At 36.6% G+C, this 25493-nt stretch overlaps 1 protein-coding gene across 3 annotated transcripts in view; it reads right to left on the bottom strand.

Moving 5' to 3' along the window:
• Positions 1-6704: 6704 nt before the first annotated feature.
• Positions 6705-25493, bottom strand: part of PPM1B (protein phosphatase, Mg2+/Mn2+ dependent 1B) — a 60071-nt gene continuing 41282 nt past the window's right edge. The window contains exons 4-7 of one of the 3 annotated variants that reach the window (XM_068185876.1): positions 25219-25336; positions 19362-19473; positions 16126-16183; positions 6705-8542 (exon numbers count right to left, since the gene is read on the bottom strand). In XM_068185876.1, coding sequence (XP_068041977.1) covers positions 8513-8542; positions 16126-16183; positions 19362-19473; positions 25219-25336 — 318 coding nt within the window. In that variant the 3' untranslated portion in view covers positions 6705-8512. Of the gene's footprint in view, positions 8543-9292; positions 10338-16125; positions 16184-19361; positions 19474-25218; positions 25337-25493 lie in introns of those variants that run through there. The other 2 variants (XM_068185875.1, XM_068185877.1) reach the window with 2 other exon arrangements.

Here is a 25493-nt window from a genome sequence, read left to right as displayed (position 1 = left end):
TGGAAGGCTGGCCTCTCCCACTATTTTTAATGAAAACAATTATCCATCAACTCCTGCTGTTATCATAGCTGCAAGAACAAGAGCATGCAGCACTGACTCCTGGATGCTTCCCCCCCAGAGGGTCAAACACTTACATACAACCAACAGAAAAACAAACTCGAGGTTTGTTGTCCCTCTAGGAGGAAGCTCACTCACATTAAATGTGCTCTTTTCAATTTACACTCTTCCCTTTGTGGCATTTATCTGCCCCATTTCTGTCCTAAAGGATGACAACTTCCAAAGGATTTTCTTTTCCAGCCTACTTCTCAAAAGTCTTTCCCAGCAAGAGATCCAGACCTTGCTGTTCCCCTTGTATGAGCTGGAGAGGTTCAGCATGGTACTAAATCATGGCAAACTGTTGAAGTTTGGATGGTTGAAACTCAAGAGTGACCTTGTGTTACTGAAACATCCCTGAAGTGAGAGATCTGCAATACAGACAGCACAGCCAGGCAGCCCAACAGGAAGCCAAGGAAAAGCTCAAAAAAATAAAATGGCATTGCACTATATCACCACCACATCCATCCTTTGGGTTACCAAAAAGACAGCACCCCACAAGCTACATTTGCCTTTTCCAGGGCTTATCTCTGAGAACAATTTAAATCCACTGAACAGGTTTTGGTCTGTTGAGCACAAAGCACTTCCTCTTATGGAAGGATGAAAGGTTTATTGGAAGAGGCTGTCAGGCAACAGCTGTCACATAAGCACACCTATTGCCATACTATAGAAGATGTACAGCTTTTCACAGTGCCTCAGCTTCCCCACCTGCAGGAATTACACACACAGTACCACAGATATATATGGTACTCCATATTAATTTACTCCTTTTCCCTTGTCTCTCTCAGTGCATCAAGACAGGCCTTCCTGCAAACAATTTGCTTTTTCACAAGTATCAAATCAGTGGCAGGCATTCCATGATGAAGTGTGGAATTCAACTCAGGTTGTGCTCCTGTGAATTCATTTCCTCCTGGAAGAGCTCAGTTCGTATCAAAAATCTCCAGTCTGTACAGAAAGCTTCACTCTCCAGTATTGAATTGTGCCCCAAGGTTCTTACAAAGGTTGTTTCTGACCAACAGTTCATGGATTTCACATCAGACCAACAAACCAGCAGCAGTGATGTGTGTAAAAATCAGTGTGAGCACTGAAGTGAAACCAAAGAACTGAAAGCACACATTCTGTAAAAAAGCCCCAAACCAACAAAAATCCCAGTCTTCAATTCAGGACTTAGAATGCTGAGCAGCAACAGCTGGCACAGGAAAGAGCCTACATTCAGGGAAGGGGCTCTCTGACCAGCACAGACCAGACCTTGTATCAAGAAAACATTCCACAACTACAAGAAGTATTTTCCAGATATACCATTCAGTGTGGACACAGGTAGCAGAACTTCACCTTAATTTCATATTCACCTGAATGTACAACTACTGAATGAAGACAATCTTTACTTCCTGTAAGTTAGAAGAACTGCTAAAACTGTAAGTATTACCCTCTTAAACAATGCCTAAAACAAGTTTTGTTTTGGAACTGTCTGGCATTCAAGGATCCAGCCATGTGGGTGAAAGCACTGCTCGGTGGAAGGTGAAGACAGCATCACCTGCAGCGAATACCAGCCTTTCCATTTTGAATTTCATGAGTCCACAGAACTGTGTGGGCTCTTCAGTGCCAGATCTCACACTGCTTATCTGCACAAAATAGCTCTGGCATCTTGCTTGTTTATGCTGGTGAACCAGAGACAAACAATCCCACATCTTGCAAGCATTCACACAGTGCATTTAAATGCCCGCTCCATTCTCTCCACTCTAACAGAGAAGCAATTCAGTATCACACACACCCAATCCCTCCTCCAAGAATAATTAAAGTACGTTTCTGCTCTTCAATCCACATATAATGAGGCAGTGTTTCACAGATCTCATGCTGCTAGCTCTGCTATGCTATTTGAGAGTCTTGTACCAAGTACAGGGGAGCAGTGCAAACCAGTTTTACTCTGAGTGGATGCCCTGCTTGCATTTCAAAGACATCTTTCAAATATTTGAATACTGCAGGCTGAACTGGAAGACAGCTGTACATCATTAAGTCAGTGATAACACAACACCCATTTGGTACATATTTTTCTCCTTACTCTTAATTTAATACAAAATCTTTTATTTAATGCTGTTTAAAGCATAGGGGCTACTAAGATCATATGAGAAGTCAAATCTTTAAGATATAACTTTGCTGGGTTTTGTTGGGTTTGGGGTGTTTTTTTAGTTCACAGGAATATCACTTGAAATATGGTAACAGCATGTAAAGAAGTTGCTGCAATTACTCCCATGCTCGGACCTCTGTGTTTTTTTAATTACTGAATGTGAAGTTAAATGCAATAACTGTAATCTCTGAAGCAGCAGCATGGAACTTCCTACATATTTTTAAGGTAAGGACAAGTAGGAATGAAGAGATGAATGTAAAATATATTTCACCATTTTAAAACTTCACAGCCAGCATAACATGAAAAGTAGTAAGAGACTGAGTTCTTGTAAAGCACCACAAGTCCATACACCTTGACACTATTCCCAAAAACTATCTCCTTCCAAAGTAAATGCAGATTTATTGGAGCTGGAAAAAATATTTTGGTTTCATTTCATACATTTTCTGCTCCCAGAGTTGAAAAAATATTATTTAAAATACACTAGGAAAACATATCTGTTTCACATACCCAGGCCAAAATCCTTGTTGTACCATTAAAATTAGATGCATTTATGAAAATAACCATTGGATAAAAGATAAAAAAAAAAAAACCCTCACAACATCCAGTTTCCCCTAATAACAACAAATTAAATTATGTAAATTATTTGAAGATTAGGCAGGCATCCACCATTTTGCACCTGAGTAACCTGCCAAACAAAATAAAGCCAATATCACAGAATTAATTTGATGGGAATGGTGTTAAGAAGCTTCCTTACAAAAACAATGGGAAATATCTCTTCACTAATGAAATTGAAATATGCATTTTACTTCGAAGTTAAAATACATTTACTTCAAAGTTTCCAACTAACTTCTAAACGTAGGATATTTACTAATCTACATATTCACCTCCCCAAAAGCAGTAGCTAAAATACATCAGTATAGAATGGTGCATTTTCACCACAGTTTCTCTTTTTGCACATTTTTTTAAAAGATAATTCAAAGATTTTTTGAGAAAATGTAACAGTCTTGCAAGGAATATAACATACATAAATATTTTCAGGTTCTCTTTTTAAGTCCTGGACACTAACTTCCAAGAGTAGGGTTTTATCTTACAAGACGGAAATTTTCCTTCTATGAATTTCTGCCCAATTTCTTTCTATTAAGCTTTGCAGCTCTTTTAAAACGATAAAGGCAGAACACATCTGGTCATTTTCTGACAGAACCTCACACGTAACTTCTTTGAGCAATATTTGTTCAAAAATACCCTGTATCTACCAAACATATTCCAAAAGCCACCTGAAAAAGGCCAGAAAAATCAATGTTTCTATATTTAAAGAACAGACAAACTTTGAGCATCACCATCAGGGATCTCATTAATTTAATTCCAGCTTTTTAAAGGTCAAGGGCAGGGTCCTTACAACACTAAACACTACTGCACCATAGACTCAACTTCCCCACAACTCACCTTAGATTCCAGAACTCTGAGACAGAAAACCAGTGTCGAAGTTATTTCTGAAGCAGACCTGACACAACAGGAAAAATTATATCCAAGAAGACTGTTTGAATTAGTTGCCACAAGTCTTTAGAAGGTGTATTCATTCCTACTACAGCATTTTTCATCCTTTACTGGGAAGGATAACTGCTTTCAAAGACAGATTACCCAACTGATGGAAAATGTTAATTTTTTTCTCCTATCAGCCCATCCCCATGACCTGAACCCTTATCAGTCTTGGTTAGGTTTAAAAGCAGGTGCTGATGCAATCATTAGTTGATGATTCAGCCACTAATCACAACAACCACTAATCAGCACAGAAAGGACTTTTTCTCTGAAAATCCCCAGTCAAGCTGCACATAGACAAATAAGAAAATAAGGAAAACCAAGAATCAGAAGAAAGTTCTCTGTAATCCCAGTCAGTCTTTAAATCCAGACAACACAGCAAAGGATAACTTTAAGATTTTTGAAGTCAGAAATGTAAAGTCTTTGGGAGAAGATGACCTTTCAGACATACAAAGAGCTAAGCACAGTAGCATTGGTGAAGTGACAGAGTGAATGATGGAAATGAGAGATGAGGACCAACAGTGAGCTGAACACAAACAGGAGGCATAGTCATGCTAAAATGCAAAAGTTGCTCATGTTTTGATCAACAGAGAAGCAGCCAGGTACAAACATGAAACAGCACAAACCAAGCAGAGCTAAGTCAGGTCTGTACAGCAACAGCCCAAACAAACACAGACAGGAAAAGTTCAGATTGGCACCCAGAGAAAACAGGTTACAAAGACATGAGAGGTGGAGCTTCAGCTGCATAAACTGCATACTTACCTGGATTGGACTGCATAAATTCAGTGACTTTAGCTCCTTTCTTGTGGTTTTGTCAAATTGCCTTCATCTGTGGGAGTATCCCATGGAGTTGCTTACCTGCACCAGTGCAGCTTCCTCCAACTTCATTTCCAGTTTAGAGCTAAAAAAGAACACTAAAGAGCCAAAAGCAACAAGCCTTCAGACAATCCTCAAGCCAACAAACTGCAAATTAGTTGATAATTAAAAACTGCTTAGCATTGTGGCCTTTTATTTTTTGCCATTATAGGCCTACACCTAAGATAGGTAGCATTGCTTCTAGCTTCATCTTCCAGAGGAAAAAGTTGCCTACTAGTTTCGTTCGATGCTGTAACTAATCTGGAGTTCCTATTATTTTTGTTTTCCACTCAAAGTGCCAAATAAAAATGACTCGTTTTCTGTGGCTAATTTTACTATTTAAGATTTAAGCTAGTGATTATGGCTGACAGTATACAAAAGTTCAGAGATTAAGTGGCTGACTGAACTCCACTTTACACATGATACCAAGAAACTAATAACTAAAAACCAGCCTCTGATGTGCTAAAAGAATCAACTTGACATTTTGTTTGGTTTTGTGGTTTTGGACTTTTCTGTGTTGCTTTTGTGTTTTGGTTTGTTTTGTTTGAAACCACCCAAATAGCAAAATCAGCATCAGATTCACATTTAGGGCCATGAAAAATATGGATATTTTGGCCAAGTCCTGCATGCAGGCTCGAATAACCACATGAAAATCCAGACTATTAAGAGAAGACTGTCATAGTAGTTAAACCCTAATATGAGACTTCTGAGGTCAGAGTGACATCTTTTATATTTGCATCTACTTCATCACCCCCTATTCCATTTATGATGTTAATGAGAAGCAGTTAAAACAGATCTTTATTCTGCTCAGAGAGCAGATTTGAGAACTGACATGGACTACTTTGCCTCTGTTACAGGAGGTTATAAAAATGAAACCAAACCAAATTTGATACAACAGAAAGACCCCAGGTGGAATAGGTACTTCCCATTCTCAGTATTCTACATAACAACCTTTGTGTTAATTTTTGTTGCCACCTGGTAACTAAGACAATGTAATTTTAAAATGTTGACAAGCTATGGCAAATATATGAACCAATTTCATCATTCATTCAAATTTCTCACAATAAGAATACAAAGTCAACAAGCAAAGTTTTTCCCATGCTGCTGAAATCTACACAGTATTTTGATTAAACTAAAAACATGACTAGAATTCATAACCAAGTGGATGCATGAATGGCAAGCAGTGATAATTTAGAGGAAAAAAGCTGTCTTGATTTACATATTGATGTAGCTGTGCAAGCCATTGTCCTTCTCTTTGAAAAACCTGTGTGTATGCTTCACTTTGATACAAGAAAGTATAAACCCTTCTACCTGAGGGTATTATCCACTGAATGTAAAAAAATCTACACAAAGAAGTGTTCATAGGACTGGAGCCCATGGAATACCAGAAGCCTTGCCAGTGGAACAAGGCATTAAAATTGTAGCTCATGAAGAAAGCACACAGGGGTTATCTTGTACAAGCAAATCCAACCAGAAAGTTCAAAGAAGTTACAGATGTGTGGACTCAAAAATCTTCAGGTTGTTTGTAAAGACGTCTATTCTACAGTAACACTAACTATTCAGGCAGGTTATTACCCTGCAGTATCAATATAATGGAGGATTCCATTCTCCTTTTCCACTCAGCTAAAAAACTACATTAGTAAGTTGGAAAAAAAGATCTGTAAAAGTTAAAAAAAATCTGTGAAAGTTCTAACATGAAAGCATTAGCATCAGAGAAATGTCTACTCAAAATTATGCAACAGTGGAATGTCATAGGTTTAGGCTCAGATCTTTAAGAAACTTCAAGAAATGAGTTGACCTAGAAGTCTAGTTTAATCTGAATTTTTAGTCTTTAAATGAATGCTCTCCCATACTGGACTAAGACTGCAGCTAAACTTGAGATGGGGATTTGCCCTAGGAGCACTAAATGTTGTTTGTCCTTTCCTTACTCCCACTTTGAGACTTGTGCTTTTCTGAGGCAAAGAGGCACATCTGCTACAGAACAACCAGAAATCCATCAAACAAGAGACCTCATAAGTCTTACTGGGTTATCTTTTCATATGGAACACGTGCATCCTCCTAGTAAGTCCTTCCCAAGAAAATAGAAAGCATGTCACACTGTTTTAGCAATCCTTTATTGAAGATAACAAGTTGGTTATGTTCACTGTATTGTATGAAACATCACAATATCATACTGGGAAGGTTCTATCAGTACAGGGTTGGACCAGAGCGGACAGTCTGAACAATAAACCATTTTGCATTCTTCATTCCCTATCTTTTAACAACCCCAAATAAACCAGTAAAGGGACAAATACCTGTTAACATCATCATTTAAAACACTTTAACTTACAAGGCTAAAATCTAATGAATAAATAAAATATACTGTGGCAATAATCCTCTCTAGACCAAAAAAAAAAAAAAATCAGGTACACAGTGAATCAAAATGACTGGAAAAGCTGGCCTTCGGCATCAGTATGAAAGAGCATGTGGTTTTTACAGACTCACCATGGGGATAAAGTTACAGAAAAATACTATGAATTTAATTTCACACAAAACCAGTTGATGACTGTCATTAGCTTAAAACTACACACAAGGGCAATTACATCCTCGCTGAAACACAGTTTAAACAAATAGGAAAATGTTTACAAGGCATCCACAGCATGTAAATCATGTACAGATGGATACATTCATTGTTTCCCCTCCCCAATAGCTTTTATTTTAGATAAATACTTTACTCTTCCCCATTTTCAGCATTTACTGGACTCATTACATGCACAACTCAAAGAAGTCAGAAAAAAAGTCAAGGTTATTGCAAAAATAGAATTAAACTAAGAATCTTCAAGTACCTTACATGACAGCCACTCTGTACCATGCCCATTGCTTATAAAATGAAAGGTCATTGAACCCATGAAAATATCTCTAATATTTTCTTAATTTAAAATAGATAATTTTAAGTGTATTTATAGTAATCTCAAAGTGATAATTTGAACTTCGAAAATAATGCAAACAATTAAAAATTATACCCATATTACACAAGACTTCTGTCTGTATCTTAAGCTGAAAAAAATCAAAAAACTATAGAAAACCACATATAGAACAAAAAAATAATCACAATTTACATTATAATAAAGGCAAATTTTCAGCATTTTTAAAAAAACCTGCAGCTGTGAGAGATGTCAAAGCAAGTCACTACTAACTACAAATTCACCAGTTTGTTTTTCTCAAAAAGATTTTCTCTAGCAAGAGTTGAAGGGTGTGTTGTACACATGCGTAAAATTCTTACTGGTTTTAGATGCCTAGAATCTTCATATATTATTGCCAAATACACTTATCTTCAAGCAAGCAGTAGGCAACGTATCACAATTTGGACACCGCAGGGAAACCTAACGGTCTGGTAATACAGGTAAAACTCGAAAATTAAAAAAAAACCAAAAACATATCTGATAGCGTATTGCCCAATTGAAATTACTTCCAAGCCACAGAGCTGCAAAGCCTTCCAACTTGGTAAAGTGAAATAAGAAATATCTCAAACATTTACTTGTACTCTCTCTTATGCTTGTGTGTTGCATGTTTCATTTAGCCACAGTGTATCTTCAGAGTACACCTACGATCCGTGCACCTCAGGTACACACACCGATCTGCTGAGAGAATATTCCTTCCTTCCTTCTTTTTTAGGGCCAAAGTTCATTACAGATGTAATCAGTATGCCTGAGGCTGGTAAAAATACTGTAGTACAGGCAATGCTAAGAGTGGCAATATCAGAAAACACAAAAATGAACAAATGATGGAAAATTCTAATATCTTTCTGCCCATTTCACAAAATGTTGGAAATCCACCAGAAATTTTCCCTTGTATTGAAGAAATCAGATTTAAAAGTTTTTTTCCCCCTTTCAGAATCAAAAGCATTTTAGCAGATTTGTAAGGCTACCACGGATCTTCTAGATCTCCAGAACCCTACAGGAAAAGAAGAGGAGAAATATTACTACTCACCAATACAAATGAAAACATTTTGTTGCACTTTGGATTTCAGTGGCATAATTAAGAATACTAGCATAAGACAGAAAACATTTTCCTTGTTTTCCATATCTGCCCACTTCCACACACAAATATTTCCTGTTTGTCAACATCATGATGGAATTTACTTTTATAAAACATGAATCCAGTAAAGCTCTTACAGCAGAATGACTTAAAACCAAGATTTACCTAAAATTGGACTAGATCATTACTATCAATACATACAGTATCTGTGGACTACAAACAAAAAAAAAGCTCTACAAAACAGTATGGAATTCAGCTTCTCAGGTATTCCTGGTCCAAAAGAAATTCCTGTAGGAACTTGTACCTATTTTGAACAATTGTATTTTTGTGCACACGTTATGTTATGAAGTGACAACTGACACAAGACTTCCAGATTTCACTTATTAGCAGATGAGCTACCACTACTGCAAAGTCCCAGTATTAGCATCGACCTACCCAAATGGACTATGCCTATGTGTTGTACCCCAAAAGACAAGGAAAAGATTTGGCAGAAGGCAGACTTTAGAAGAATAGTTTATTCATTTATATGGCTTATGTTTAGCTTGAACCTGAAAAATGTGCCCAAATACAGGACAAATGCTCCAAACCCAAAATATCTCAAAGCTTTGTAGAAACTAAAGAACACCATGAGTTTACATCAGAAGCTATGACAAGTTTCAAGTCATGTCAGAGTAATAACACTTCAAAGAAAGTTTATTACTTGCTTAAAAGAGTCAATATGCATACAGATATTATTCCACAGCATATTCTTTATTTTCACCCGATCACAAATTATTGTAACTTGATACTAGGTACTAAATTTAAAGTACATTTTCATTTCTGGATATATGCTATGCTACAACCTGAGAAGTAATAATACCATTGTCTAGAAAATCAGTATTTATGATGAACACTGGATACAATCTAAACCAAAAAAAGAAATCAAACATTTCATAAGTGACAACCTAAAATGTAACAGCTTTTGTAATTTAGCTGTAGTAGAAACTATATACAAACCAAACACGCAGTACATTATGTTGGGGAAAAAAAAACCTGAATAATTTGTATAATTCAACTAAATTGCACAAAAGATACAACTAAGATGTAAATTGCTTTACAATGAGCAAACATATACCATCAAAACTATTATTTAATAATGTTCTCAGAAGTTTTAAAACGCCTTTTTGCGTATTCCTGTTAGATTCCTGTTGTTGGTGACACAAGATTTGAAAAGAGAAGATCGAAATCTCAAATGGGAAGTTAAATCTTGCTACACAACTTAGGATGCAATTACTGTACTATCCCACAGTAGCTGAACTTCTACGGAAGTAAGAGCTCTGTACAAACAATCCGTACACATAACTACAGTAAAGCCGAACAGTCTTCCAGGCTAGCAGTGGCGCAGGCTGGGTTCTAAGCAGAGGAAGCCGCGGCGGTGAAGCGCAGCGCTAGCTCGCTGCGAGTGTCAGGAGTGCTGCTCGCCGCTCTGGTCGCTGCCCGCGGCCGGGCGCGGGGCCGGTGCGGGGCCGGCGCGGGGCGGGGGCGGCTCCGGCTCCGGCTCGGCGGCCGCGGAGTCCTCGGGCGGGCCCGGGCCCTGCAGCTGCGCCAGGCGGTACCCGGCCAGCATCTCCTCCAGCAGGTGGCGGTAGTTGCCCCTATGATTAATCCGCATCTGCCTCAGCGCCTCCACCAACCTCCCCTGCGTTCCGCCTTCCTCGGCCGCGGCGGGCTCCTTCGGTTGAGATTCAACACCCCAAAAAGATCAGTAGTTAAACTAAAAGTTTTTCTAACCACATTAAAAAAAAAACCAAAAAAAACCCCAAACCAAACCAAAACAAACAAAAAAAAAACCAACAAAAACAAACCAAAAAACCTATCTTTTTTTCAAACTGAGAAAACATCTCTCTATTTGAATGTGAAACACCTTATTAGCAACATACAACTTCGAACGATGTATTTCATGTTCAACCTTTTAAGAAATGGTAACTATGAAACCAGCATTTTTAATAATTCCAATTCATTTTGAGCCAGTCAAAGTACCTCTTCCCAATTAACTCCATCTTTATTTCAAATGTCTTTGATAAATACAGATGATACCCACCCCCCCCCCCCCAACTCTGGTCATTTATAAGTGGAAAATTTTGAAAATTTAAGCTTCTTTAGCCACCAGGTCAATATATTTAATTGTGAATTTCTGCACTGCCAGTAGCAGCACAGTTCTGTGAAACTCAGACAACAGATAACTGTACTGATAGTAGTTCAGTTGAAGCATCACATCAAAACAAACGCTCAGTGTTTTAGTGAACACTTTGATTTTTGCATGCATGATGCTGCCAGAAAAGCAAGCAGCTACCCATGAGCACGGGGAATGCTGGTATTTGAACAATGTAAGACACACCTTTGGGCAGACTGTGTATTGCCTGGAAAAATTAGCAGGTAGAACACTTATTTAATGTCAAATCTAAGAACCTACAGTACAAAATCTGATCACTGAGTGCTGATTAAGGAATGGAAATCTCCTCAGCAAAGGACCTGGTTGGTTACAAGCCTCCAGTTGAAAAAAATGTTGTGTTTTTTGGTGATAGACTTACAGTGCTTTGACACTGATACTAGGTATTTTCACTTTCAAGTGCCAAAGCAGCACTGCTGCTTTAAGGGAACAGTACATTTTAAATTATTAATATCTAGCAACTTATCAATCTAGACAAATGAAAATATCTCTGGAAGCTGGCAGATTTCACAAGACATTAGAAGCACAATCCAGACTGCCTTGTTTTCATGTTGACCTCATTTTATTGTCATGTAGTCCAAAAGCTTCCTAACTACAAGTACTGCTGTCATTCATTTACAAGCTTAATAGCAATATTGAGAAAATACCTTGGGATCAGTAAGATTCTGCATGCTCTATGTAATGTTGCTGGAATAAAGCCCCAAGACTGATTAGCACACTCTAAGTTAAAATGGGGACAATTTTACCACAAAAAGGAGTATTACTGCATATAATGGCATCCTTCTAAGTTTAAATTGTTCAGGAAATAAGAGACGTACTTTCACAGTGGTTTGCAGGTCTTAGTTTGAGATGTTTTGACTCCCATGTACTAGCATTTTCATATTCAAATATGAAAATATTCAAGGGAATATTCAAGAATTCAATACTCTCTTGTCTTCAAGAGCAAAGAGAGGAGAAGCAAGATAAAGGAGATACTTTTAAGGTATGAAATGGAACTGCTTTAATACCTTATAAGCAATACAAAGTCAGTTAAAACCCAGGGCACCAAGAAGAGGCTACAGATGTATCCTGTTTCTTGGTTTGACAAAGAAAAAAAACTAAGTTATGTATATGCCTAGCTAATATTAAACAGGGCAACATAGCTGAAGACTTGCAGTTTTTTTAAATTCAGGGAACATTTAAATTCCATATTTTGTCTACTCCATCAGTTTTGCTCTGAGGTTGACATTAGCACACATACACCCTGAAATTTTCACATTTCACAATACCGAGATCTTTAAAAATTCCTTTGGCAGACTGAAGTGAATAATTTTGCTCCATGCAACACTGCAGAGTAAAAGCAATAAGCAATATAATAGCAGCCCTGAGGCTCCTAAGCAATTCAAATGCTGGTAGGAGTTGAATTAGCAATGCTGTTAGTGTTTGATATTCAAACTCACATCCTGCATGGCATTGCACCCTATTTTACAGCAGGCTATTTCGTGCTTCCCTTGTGTCCCTCAGTGCTAACAGACAAGAAACCCCACAGACAGTAGGACAGAAATTGCGTCTTTTATGTATTATACACTATATATACAGAGATTTCTCTCTAATGATGTGTGGCTAGAACAAGTCCCTGAAAACTATGGTTATTGTGCAAGGTAGCATTTGCCTTCCTTCACATTTCAATTCAACTGAAGTGCTACTGACCATAAAATCAAGAATAAATTTATGCTAGCTATATTCAACATGAGCATTCACAATTTTTACACAAGTTTTGTGCTATTAAATCATGTGTATGAAAAGGGCTGCTATGTATTAAAGACTGGATTTACAATGTTGTGAGCATGATGTTAAGAGTTGTGTCCATTTACATTTTTTTATGTGCAGCAGCCCTTAATGGCATATGATTTGGTTCAGCCAACTGCCAGAGTGTTATTATTAGTAAAAACAAGAGAGAAACATGATGGATTTCAACTAAAATGTTCAAAGGCAGCTTTAAGCAAATGCCACTGAAACTATTAAAACAGACACTGTAATTTTAACATTGTTTCTTGTGTTTAAGGATATATACATACAGTGAAGCAGTCTTAACTGCACAGTAGTCTCCTAGTCTTAGGAACACATCCAAAAATTAAAATGGTCAGAGTCACAGAGAAAGAGTAGTACTTTAGCATAGGAAGTAAAACAACTCCTCAGTGGTATTGTAACATCACATTGCTAACAATTATTTAGCTACGAAAACATTCTTTTAAATTCCCTTTAAAGATCGGAAAGCATCAGGCCCCAATACGTAACAGATTTCTGTGCTTTCACTCATATTTGTAAAGGCACAAGCCACCACATTTATAGCATTAGTCTCTGCTCAAACAATGGTAAAGTTGTTCATTGTGACCACAGTGCAGGGCTCTCTCCAGCCCTGGATTTATAAAATACTTGTAATCTGCTGAGATTCCTAGCAGAAAAAAGTTAGGACTGCTATACCCTCAAGCCAGACTAGTGATCTCTGGATACTGCTGTAAGTGAGGATACTTTTATTTCTCAGACTTTTGCTCTGCATGACATCTCCTAACTTAGGCTCTATGTTAAGGTTTCTCAGAAAATGCACATGTGAAGAATAAAAATCTACTATCACTAGTTTGGATAACCAATAAACAAAATCCAAGTGCAACACTACTTGAAATGTTTACAGTGCTGAATAAAACAAAGTTAACCTAGAAACAGATAAAAACCAAGATTTTAATTTATATACTAAGACTAACTTGCAAGCTATTATGTTCCAGTTCACACAAACTCACAGGAACTATTTTAAAACTGTTAGATGCTAAAATGTATAGTCTTCAGAAGGAAGCCACATTCTCAACTGCAAAAGTTAATCTGACTGTTTGGGTTGTTGTTTGCATGGTTTGGAGGGTTTTTTTTTAGTCATTTGCATTAATATTTTAGCAACTAACAACATTACTGTTTTGCCATGATAAAAACTGCTCTAGTCTTATATACAACCATAAGATGGAAGATGACTGCCACAAGCAGTTTCCAGTCAGTAACAGAAGCAGTCTGCACAAAACCCACTCTCAGCAGACACGGGTACACTGCTAACCACACACAGGGAAGGATGCTCAGGCCCAAGTCAAGTGTGCCTTCGCGCTCTTCAGACTCAGCATCTATGTCTCTAGCACCTAAGCTTTCATATGAACATCTGCTCTTGCCTCATGCTAATTTAAACAAGTGTATCATTGGCCAGATTTCAATCTCATTTGGCACTGTCTTCATTGGGATATACTGTATGTTTCCTTCCTGCTTTAATGTGAGATGTGTAGCAACATTATCACTGTGCATAGACATTCTGAAGAGTCTGATGTTGAATAACTGAACAGCTTCCTTCCCTTTACATCTCTGGATGCTACAGTATCCAGTTCAGAGGCTACAAAATCACCACACATACACCTGAAACTGAGTAAGACCAGAAAGGAAGTCATGTTTCCATTTGTGCTAGATGAGGCCCACTAGATTCATCCACTTCAAGGACATTAAGATAACTTGCTGGAAAGATGCAAACAGGAATTGTATCCTTCACCAAGGCGGAGTTCATCCTCTCAAACCACTCTGGGCTAGTACCACTTAGAGTGAAAAGAACAAAGGTGCTGACTGGCAAATGACGTGCTATCCCAAGCTCAAACTAGAATTTAAACCATTCCATTTAAAACACATTATCTGAGATTTGCACTTCTATATCAACATAAGAAAAATTTAGGAAGCAGACTGCAGTCTACTGTTCACATCTCTTTTTAAAGAAACCAAATTAAAAGCTAAACCAACTACTCAGGGATTTTAATGGCAAGAAAGGTCAAAGCTGTTAATGGTATATCCTCTTATGAGCAAAATGCATATTTAGGTTAGCTATTTCATTTTATTAAATTAAAATGGATGATGCACAAACATTTCCTGAAAGGAGCCAATAGACAAACAGATGCTGTACTACATATTAGGACTTTCAGCAAACTTGCACGGCTATCGAGAAGTAAATCTAGACTTAGAACAGGTGCATCATAAATGCAACTATGGCATGTAACATTTCTAAAATGTAACCATTAGACAAACATTCAGGATTCTTTTTCTTAAAATACCAATTAATTTGTAAAACCTGTGCTGTTTTAATTTTTATTTAATTTTTAAATAAGCCACATATACCAGTAACTTTTCCCCAAAAAGCAGGGGAAGTTCTGGCTAAATACAAAAAGTAGTAGCAGGCTGATTGATGTGCAGAGTTTCCCGAAGGACTAAAGAAGCTGAAAAGAGGAAAATTTTGTGTATCTTCGTTTGGGGTACTGTTGCACAATTTCTTGAAAGTGAAATGAAAAAAAGTATATCCTATCACTTTCAAACTAGACAAAGGAACAAATCCAAAAAAAATTAGCAATATATTTCTTCTCATTTTGTACACTAACAGAATAGTGGCCCCTTCCACCCACACAAGCCTTCTAACTGAAGATAATAAATCAAATATAGGCAGTTAAGAGAAGAGAACAATGGGAAAGACACAGTAACAATTGTGGTGAGACTGCATATTGACTATCTCAAGGTGTGCAATTTCAAGTTATTTCAAGTGCAACACCATTCACTGTAATAACTACCTGACTGAGGGGGCCTTGTAGGCATCTCAAAAGAAAAAAAATATTACAAAGGATTTACTAGAATAGGAATGGTACTTCTACAAAACAGTTCACAAACTGTACAGGAAATGACAATGTGTGCAAGCACTGATGTTTTTTATCAGTTCTTCAGTTTTCCACAGTTTTTAAACAAATTTAACCACAACCGATAGAAACACCAGTTATTACTTACACTAATATTAAGAGCTACCTAACAATCAGGTTTAGAGACACAATAAACCAGATTTCAACATACTATTTAAAATTCAACTTCATAGGAAATGGGAAAAAGAATGTAAGCCATTTTAGAAATCATAACTGAAGTAATCTAAAATTATTTTTCCTCAGACCAGTAGAGCTAGGACATGAAAAGACAGTCTAAATGCTATGAAAATAGTCAATATTAGGTTTGACTGAGAAAGTGGTAGTCATTTAGATGTTTAAAAAGTCTTTCAGAATTGGGTGTCAGTTTTCTGTCTTTTGGAGGAAGAACTTCTATATCAAATCCATCCAAAGCAAGGTAAAAATCAGAGGTATATTACAATATGTATCTTGTGTTTCTAATATTTTATTCCCAGTGACGAACACTTTTGCTTAATGTATGACATCTTTGATGCTCACATTAACAAAGAGGTGTAGCAATCAAAATGGGAACTTACCCCCTCATTGTCTCTGTGTGGATTCAGCCTAGTATACACATTTTCAATAATATTACGCCTAAAAAGAGAAGTTTAAAAAAAATTAAGCAAAACAAAGTATTTCAAAGCATTGAGTAAAGTTTGATCAGAGTAGGCATTTTTAAGTGTTTAAGGTATTTTTCTTTTAATCTGCCTTTTAAAAATATGAAACCGACTCTGTGTCTTTACTCACTTTAAGTAAGAATTTGGGGATTTAGCAACTGGTTAATAATTGTAAAGACTGGGCAAAGTAAAACCATTTTCTTACCTTACCCTCTCCATGATCCACCTCTTTTTAGAGCTGCATACTCAGATTTTGTCAAGAGTAACATTTAAAACTATATTTTGTTTGTTAAAAAAATTCTTCAAGTTTGCTGGTTTTCTTGCCTTATTTCTGGATATGGAACTTGAAGACAGTTCAGTTTTCCCCCATCTTTATTACATATACGCAAGTTACAACCTGTCTACAAAATTTTCAAGTGTAGTATGCAGAGTATATAACCCCTGAGATGTGTCTTCTCTTGTCTATTCACACTGTAGAAATTAAAAAAAAAAACCCACTAGGCTAGACATTTTTGTAGCAGCGCCATTTAAGGCCACACTTTCACAGGCAGTCAAAATAAGCACAAAGAACTTCACAAAAAATAAAATCCATCATATAAACAGACTTCTGATGCAAAAAAGGTTATGTACTCACATCTTCAAATCAAAATTAAAACTGGGAAGCATTCAAACAGCTATAATAACTATGATCAAAGTTATTGACAGCTTCAACAAAAGAGAACTGTTACGTGGACTAAGACTCTTAAGTCTGGAAGTGACCAAGATCTCTAAAAATTGTGTCTTACACAATGAGGGCACCAAATGTTGACTCTTCTAAAGAACACAAGGGCATCAGATGCCAAAACAGCAGCAAATGTCCCAAATACACATGGCTGTCAATGAAACAGAACTTTCTGTCCCAGAATACTGAGGCTGCTACAAGTTTGATGAGGCTCCTTCTGAACATATTTAAGAAATCTGGAAAGGTTGCATATTTGAGGCAGTATGGGATCCACTGGAATTGATGGAAGATCTTCCTAGAGAAAAGAAACTGAAACTTTTTGCCAATGATAGAGAAAAGAGTTCTCCATTTAGTTCCACAATTAGTGATAGAGGCATGGCACAATTCTGACTAAATATCTGTACTACATGAAGCAAAGGCACCTCCAACGTAACAGAAAACGCCCGGACAGTCCAAGCAAGACTGCGACAGAAGCAGGAGGCAGCCACTGCAGTGGACTTGAAAAGACATGAAAATAAGCTACTTGAGAGTTATCAAGTCTTTTAAAATCACTTTTCTTTCACCAGTGTATTTCTCTGTGCTTTTCTTTGATGGGAAAACTCAGAAGATTTTGTGTGGAACTACTAAGGCCCAGGTGCCAGAGTAGCTCAGGGCTTTTGTTTACTTCAGCAACAGACCTCCATTCTTGGGGCAGCATTTGAAATCACAAGGGGGTTGGAGTCAAGCCAGAAAACAGTCTTTGGAGAGTAAGATTTTATAGGATAAAACAGCACCATCAGCTGACCCGTGCATCTCCTGTCTCAAAGAATGGGCCAGTAGGGGCTTCTACATAAGTGAGAAGCCAGAAAGAAGGAATTATACAGTGCCAATATAAATGGATCTACTTAAGGGGTTTCTAAGGTTTACAAACATACTCTAGTCAGACTAACACTGAATTGCAATTCTCCAGCTCAGACATACCAAAAATTGGGAGCAACTTTAACTGGTGCTAAAACTGTGGATTACAGCCACAGACAAGATCTTTTTGCAACCTGTTCGAGTAAGGTCTTGGAGTTCAAACACGAGGACAAAGTGTAACTTCGTAGTGACCTGGTAACACCCCCGGATAAGGACTTCAAGAAAAAGAATATTCTCTTGTCAGGACAAAAGTTTCAAGTTACACAGTATGTTGATTTGGGTTGTACAGTAGTATTTTTTTCCAAGACTTCCATTAATTTCCTGAAAGTAAAATGAACTTACATATGTCACTGCCTGTCTTTGTCCCAAGTTCGGAGGCCAAGAACAAGTTACTTAATACTGTATAACATTATCTTGAAAGAAACTGCAGGTATACCCCTGAAGTCAGGGGACTTTAAAAGCCAAGATGAAGAGAAAGGCACCAAATTGCAAATTCTGAACCAAGTCCATGAAAAATGTAACCTGGTTCACAACAAATTAAAACAGAATTTATATGTCAGGGGTCCAGAATAATGTAGGAGTACATGATGTAGTTATTAATGAGCAAAACAACAAGACACAGTAGTTGGGAGGCACCAAGAAGAATAGGCACACTAAAACTTCTCTGAATGCCTGGAATGCACACGAGTGGAGAAAAAGGCCCAGAATGTACAGATACTTCCAAGGCCAGAGAGATATAATCATGGCAAACAGTGCTCATTAACAAGTACATGCAATGAAAATAGATGTACACACACAAATGCTCAGAGGACAGGACTTCGTATTTTGTAAAATACAAATATTCCAGAAACAGCATGCTCTATGCTAGGGAACAATAATCAGTCCTACTGTCTGGGGAATTCCAGATTAACAATTCTTTATGCAATCCTATGTTCTTTTCATTAAAATCTTTAAGTTATAGGTTGCTTGAACATCACCATTGGGCTCCCCAGAAAATCAATGTAATTTCTGAAGGTTTATTCCTGTTACGTTTTAAGATGCATATTCTATTTCAATATTCTTGGTTATCTACTACTCAGTTTCAGTCTAAACAAACAAAAACAATTTTCTCATGAGAATGTTTGCTGAGCAAATAAGTACTGTTCCAAACTTATAATGGACATTAAGTGGTTGGGAAAACAGGACATCAGGAAAACTGAACTCCTGCCATTCCTGATATTCATTTTGATACATTTGATAAATCTTAACAAATGTAAAGCAGTAAAAAGGCAAGAATACATATAATTTTATTTTTTGAAATGGCCACGTGGAAATAATAATCATATTCTGCTACATAACATATTAATTTATGTGTTTCCTCTTTACCATTCTGGAATGGGAAAAATGACACAAATGTCTATATACTTCAAAAGGTAAACTAAGTTCAAACATAAAAAAGTTGATTTTACTATAGCTATTACAATAAGAAAATTTAAAAACATTTAAATGAAAGTGTCAGTGAATTTAACAGTTCAAGAAATTCTAGTACTGTACTCACTTGCCAGCTAAACCACCTCCTGGTGGTAAATTAGGGATATTCTCTGCAGTTAAAATACGAATAACATGAGCAAGATCAGGCATTCCTTCTTCACCTGCTTTTTCCATAATTTCTAATTTAAAAACACAAGAAATCCTGAATTAATACCACTCATTGGCTAAGACACTGAAATATAAGATATTATCACTTTTTAACAGAGGCATTATGAAAAAGTTACATGTAAACAGGAAAACATTCTTTGCATTTTAGGTTAACAGTCTTTGCATGGTAGAACAGAGCTTAAATTCATAGCCTTTCCAGTATGCATCAAGCCTTACTCTCTAGGAGAAATTCAGAAGCAGACTGTGAACTGAATGAAATACCCTGGAGATAGCAGCCTGTTCTCTCTGAAAAAGACAGCAGCTGGGAGTCTGTTTCAGTTAGCTTCCCCTTGCAGTGCAACATGTTACAGTGCCATAAAGCCAATGCTTCCCCGGGATTCTGGCACGCTTCCTTGTGAGTAACACCTTGTATCCTCAACAGCCTGAATCTCCAGTGCACAAACACTTTGACCACCAAGGAAACAAGAGGATACATAATGGACAGATAATATTAGCACTCAAGTGGCCAAAACAGAATATGGAACGGATGAGGAATAAATAAAAATACTTATTTTAATAATACTTAAAAATTATATTCTGTTTTCAAAGCTGAAACTCAAGTCAAGTCCAATGCTTCTAACTTCTAAGTTCTTCTAGCTTGGACAAGAACTGCCTAAACTGGAGTAGACCTTCACATATTCTCTTCCATCAGGGTTGCTATAAAGATGCATGTATAATATCTGTATACACTCACACAGGTGTAATGCCACCAGCTTCCAGTCATCAGCCTCTACGCAATCAAACATGGCATAAAAAGATTTGGAGTTGTATGCACAAGTCTTCTATTTTTAAGAGAGAATGTTTTTCTGAAAATCAACTAAATTAAGGAATGGAGTGCTATTTCCTGTAGACACTGCTCTAGATAAAATTCTCTTTAAGAAGAATTAAGAATGAATCCTCTCAAGTATCATCCTAAAAAAACTTCAGTCATTCTGTATCTTGGCTACTAACCAAAGATAAGAAACAAATAATTTAATTTTCTTACAATTTATTATATTCTGGATGACTGACTTAGAGCAGCTGTTTATGAGTTTCTCAAGTTAGCAGAAAAGTGCATCACCTACCTACCTCAAACCCTTCATCCCAAGTTTCCTAGTATTTAAACCTTTCTTGATGTCTATCACTTATCTAAGAAGCAAGTGACATTCAGGCTTCTCTTAGGACTACCAAGGTCAACAAAGTGCTTGGCAAAGTACTCACTCACTTTGTATGAGGCACATCTGTAACCTCTCAAAGCAATCACTTGCAGAATAATTATACTGCCTTGTAACAAATAAGGCACTATTATGCTTCTAAGTCCCAATTTTAAGCCAGCAGCATACAATCTTTGCAAAGAATAAGATACCTGCACTACTACTAGAAGTGATTAAAATTAAAGACTGTTCCATGAAACTTTATGTGTATTATCATCCATCCATCCATTAAGGATAAATCATGGCTAGCAAAGGAAGTGACAGCTGAGTAAGTAAGCCTGAATCTTAGGATTTTGATCACTAATTCACAAATTAGCCACAACTTCTCTTATAAATTGCATCCTTTTGTTCAGTTCTACTTAGTTAGAAGTAATTGTACTGCTATAATATAATTTTGCTGAGACACATTTGACAGGAAACATTTCTTATGAAAATATACTGTTTATACCAAGAACATATCTGGTTCTATGCACAGGAAAAGTAGACAAATAGTAAGAATTAGTAATAAGAAAAACTACAAATGCAAGACATTTCTAAATATTTATTGCAAGCATAAAGGTTTTATATCTTCTCAAAAAGGAATGAAAGCAATCACAGCTAAAGACTGCTGTATGTTTCCTGGTACTAGAAACATATATGTTTATACTGCATAGTAACTTCTCAGGGAGTGATGAACTGAACCATAAGCATCTTCTCTCCATTTCTAGAAGGTGGCCAACCAAGAATTCTGGATGAACTAATCATTATCTTTTTATTTTCCTGGTATTAGAGTGAGTAATTTTATCCAGAACCTGTCTCCTCTCTGAAAAAAAAAAGCTTCCTAACAGAAAATTGAGAATAAAGCAAATGAGCATGCATGACCCACTGTCACTACACATCAGTTAGCAGATACATGCGGTGGATGTGCTTGACAAAGGCCACCAGAGAAAGAAATCAAATGTTCTCAGAAACAGATTTATGGGCATTTACAAAGTTTTCAGCTTCATCTCTGTGATGTTAAGAATAACCCTACAGTTAGCTTTGCATTGCTAATATAATTCAGACACTTAAAGAATAATTCCTGATATTATTATATATGTATATTCATGAAAGTCCACTACAAAGTCTACTACTTTATTTCTGAAACACTTTTCACTAAAAGCCTAACACTACACTCATGGATAGGCATTTTGAAAATTCAGGTAACATTTAACCTCCATTTTATATAATGCAGGTCCCCAGCCAGACAGCATTACAAGTTCTCCATGTTCCAGCACCTCCTTTCATGCTCAGCTATCAAATGAGTTTTATATACAGTATATATTCCACATATGCAAAATGCATCATCCAATTTAGGGGATTAACTGAGTATTTACCATTAAGACTGTTTAAGCCTACACAGATCATGTGCCCCTACTTAAGATTTGTGGGGTTAGTGTTTTTTTGAGTTTTGTGGAGTTATGTGGTTTGTCTATTATTAACTACAATTCTGATACACTCTTTCAAATAAACTAAAACATTATCAGAGAAATGAATTTACTTCCATGCCTAGTTTTCACATTGTGGGACCAAATTTTGGATCTCTGAAAAACAGAGAGGAGAAAGTATTTGCAAGGAGAAGTAAGAAAAAAGCAACCTAGCATAACCTCACTACTGCCCAAAACACCTGTAAAAGGTGCCCAGTCCATGGCAGTGGCACTGGAACTAGATGATCTTTAAGGTCCCTTCCAACCCAAATCAGTCTGTAATTCTGTGATTATGCTTTGGAGATGGATCAATTAAATGACTCAAACCAAAAGCAGGGCTCTGCTCAGAGTCATAAATGACTCAGGCACAAGCTTAACCTCATTAAGTATTTCAGTATACTCTACAAGTGGCAGCTTTGGAATGCAGTCATTCACATTCCGTCAACCTCAAAACCCAAACTAGCAACAGACCACTGGTATATATTTCTTCCACTGGAAATCTTTGTAAACGATGACCTGCTGAGTTTGTTTTTTAATCAATCTGTTAAAATAAAAAAGTATCTCTAGGTATTAAGACAATAATTCTCTTTTAAGAACTCTGGAGAGATCTTAGGGAACTAACTCAAATCATTATACAATTATAGAAAATCTCAGCATTCCACTTCCAAATGTACAGAGCACAAATGTTACATGTGCAAGTATTAAACTGCTTTTCAACTTGTTTTCTTTTTTACTTTTTTAAAACTAACAAAAGCATGACTTAAACACTGCTATTCTCCCTGAGCCACACCTTAAAGTGCCCAAAAATCCCTGTTGCCTAAAAGACTGATGGGTTTGTACAGTCAGCTTGAAATTTAAAGTCCACAAGAGAACAGAAACAGAACAGTATGTATTCGTTGAGAACAAACACCAGTGATCAAACTAATGTTGCTTCAGGAAGTCCCAGAGGACTTTATAATAAGTTCTACTGCTGTCCTGACTTATATTAGTCACTTAGTGAAAGTGGATCGTATCCAAAAGAACTCATAGTTTACATTTTTAACAACACCTATCATTGCATCTTGGTAGTTCCAAGACAACCTTATTTTTTTCAGAATGTTTTTACTACAGGTATAAATATAATTGTTACTGGCTACCAGCCAACTGCATATAACTTGTGAGCTCTTAACTCATTAATAATTTTTTTGACTGTTGTTCTTGTTAATTTGTGTTCAAATACCATTATTTGCTTTTTGAAAGGAATAGTCAGCCTCTAGAAAGGCATTTTAAACAAATCCGTATTATCAGTGTCACAACATATCTACCAGGCTTTATGTTTTTAGAGTTGCAGATGGTTTAAACCTTCCAGGCACAACTCCTTTATGCACTGCTTTCCACACTAAGTTAAAAGATGAATACAAAACTGATTAAGGCAGTTGTCTTAACCAAAAAGAAACTCCACCTTCCAAAACTTTTACCAACTCCAACATTTAAGATGATACTCTTGTCCTCATGGGATTTTTTAAAGCCGAAAGTATTCCTGCTCACTACTTAAACCTTTAAATCAGATACTGTTTCTAAAAATTCCAGCAAATTTTTAAACAATGCTTAGTAGTTTACAACATTTTGCTAAGGCCTTTATCCTTTCTGAACTAATAATATTCAAGGCACATGTGTAAGGTAAACTGCAGTCCCACAGCTTTTTTTTTTTCCTTTTAATTAAGGAGACTGTATCAAAATTACAATTTCATAGAATTTATCAATGCAAAAATTTGTTAAAAATCAGATATTTCAAGTTCTGAAGTCTGTTTCATTTTCTTTCTCCACTCCTTGTCAGAATTTCTCAAATATGCCAACTGTAATTTCTTGCTAAATACTTGCCTTTTAAAGGCCTTGAACTCTGTCTAATTAGCAAAACACAGAACGACACAGGGAACTCAAGCAGGAAAAAAAATCAAGAGCTGAAGCAACAGAAGTTCAAGCTTTGGAGCAATTAATTTCTCTGAAGCACTTAAGCTAAACAATCATTTTAATATATATTTTAAATGATTTCACATCAGTTTGGACTAAAATCTCTCAACTATTTTTTTTGGTATATGTATTATTTAGTTAAATGTGATAACAGAGCTAAAAATAATCACTTAAGAGATTAGTTAATCCAGACACTCTGATCACAAGTTATTTGACAGCTTTTCTATTAATCTTAATATTCACTTATAAAAGCAATAAAATCCACTGCAGTTCCATGTATTTTTCACCTGTTTGGTAATAGAGCAGCCACCAAGAAGCTGGGAATACTAACCTGTAACCACTGTGCACACCTGACTGCTGCCAGTGAAGGCAACTGCTCCTGGCTCTCTCCCAGAGCCTATTAACAGCTCATGTACTCTACTCTGACACAGAAGATAACAGGTATTTATCTTAACTAGTGTCATCTAGGAAACCTGGGATGTAAGCCAAATTCCAAGAAACAGGCCTAGAGTTAGCATTTGAAGTGACCACTAGCGTGCTCTAATCTCAACAGAAATTACAAATATACAACCCAGTTCAATTTAGATGCCATTTAAACAAGAGGAAAAGACACCACACACAGCAGCTGTGTGCTCAGAGATAACTCCTACCTAAAGACTTTCATCTATATATATTAAAATTTAGGGTGGCTACACCAGCTATCTGGATTACTGGGACATTGACACAAAAACCAAGTACAACTTTTTCTTCCTGTCAAAAACTTGCACAGAAAAAGGGAAGAAACAGTACAAACAGTACATCCCTTTTAATATTTCATAAGCAGGACAATAGCAAGACCACAATTTACTGAGCTGATACAACACACTGCAAGGTCAGTAGTTGCATTTTAACCTATGAAGACAGCACTAAAAACTTAAGAGCTCACATTAAGAAAGTGTGCAGAATACCAGGAAAATCTAAGCACATGGCCTAAAACATTCTTCCTGACATACAAAAGTTCAGAGTCATAACCAGACCTGAATTTAACCCAACATAAAAGTGGCATAATGTCTTTCATGGCTTTTGTTTTCATGCTCAAGATAGTTATGACACTACTATGCTCACTATCACAATCAAACTGATTTCTTACCTTCAACCCGTGATTCCAAGTACTTATCCAACTCAGCATCTTTTTTCACTGCCTCCTCTGAGACCTTAGGAGCATTTGAAAAACAAACTAATACAATACTCATGTTATCACGACTCCCCTATATGACAAAAAAGAAAGAGAAGTTAGTATCTTTAGTCTTATTCTTCATCTTTCTGCTCTAATCACATTTGTACTTTCTCCAGATACAGTACTACAGATAAACCTGGGGGAAAAAGGAAACCCTGAAAACATCTTGTGTTTTCATCAGTAAAGAA

The sequence above is a fragment of the Anomalospiza imberbis genome, chromosome 3, assembly GCF_031753505.1.
Source record: "Anomalospiza imberbis isolate Cuckoo-Finch-1a 21T00152 chromosome 3, ASM3175350v1, whole genome shotgun sequence".
NCBI classification, from domain to species: Eukaryota; Metazoa; Chordata; class Aves; order Passeriformes; family Viduidae; genus Anomalospiza; species Anomalospiza imberbis.
The sequence above is the reverse complement of the archived record's forward strand: the minus strand, read 5'-3'. Positions and strand labels throughout refer to the sequence as shown.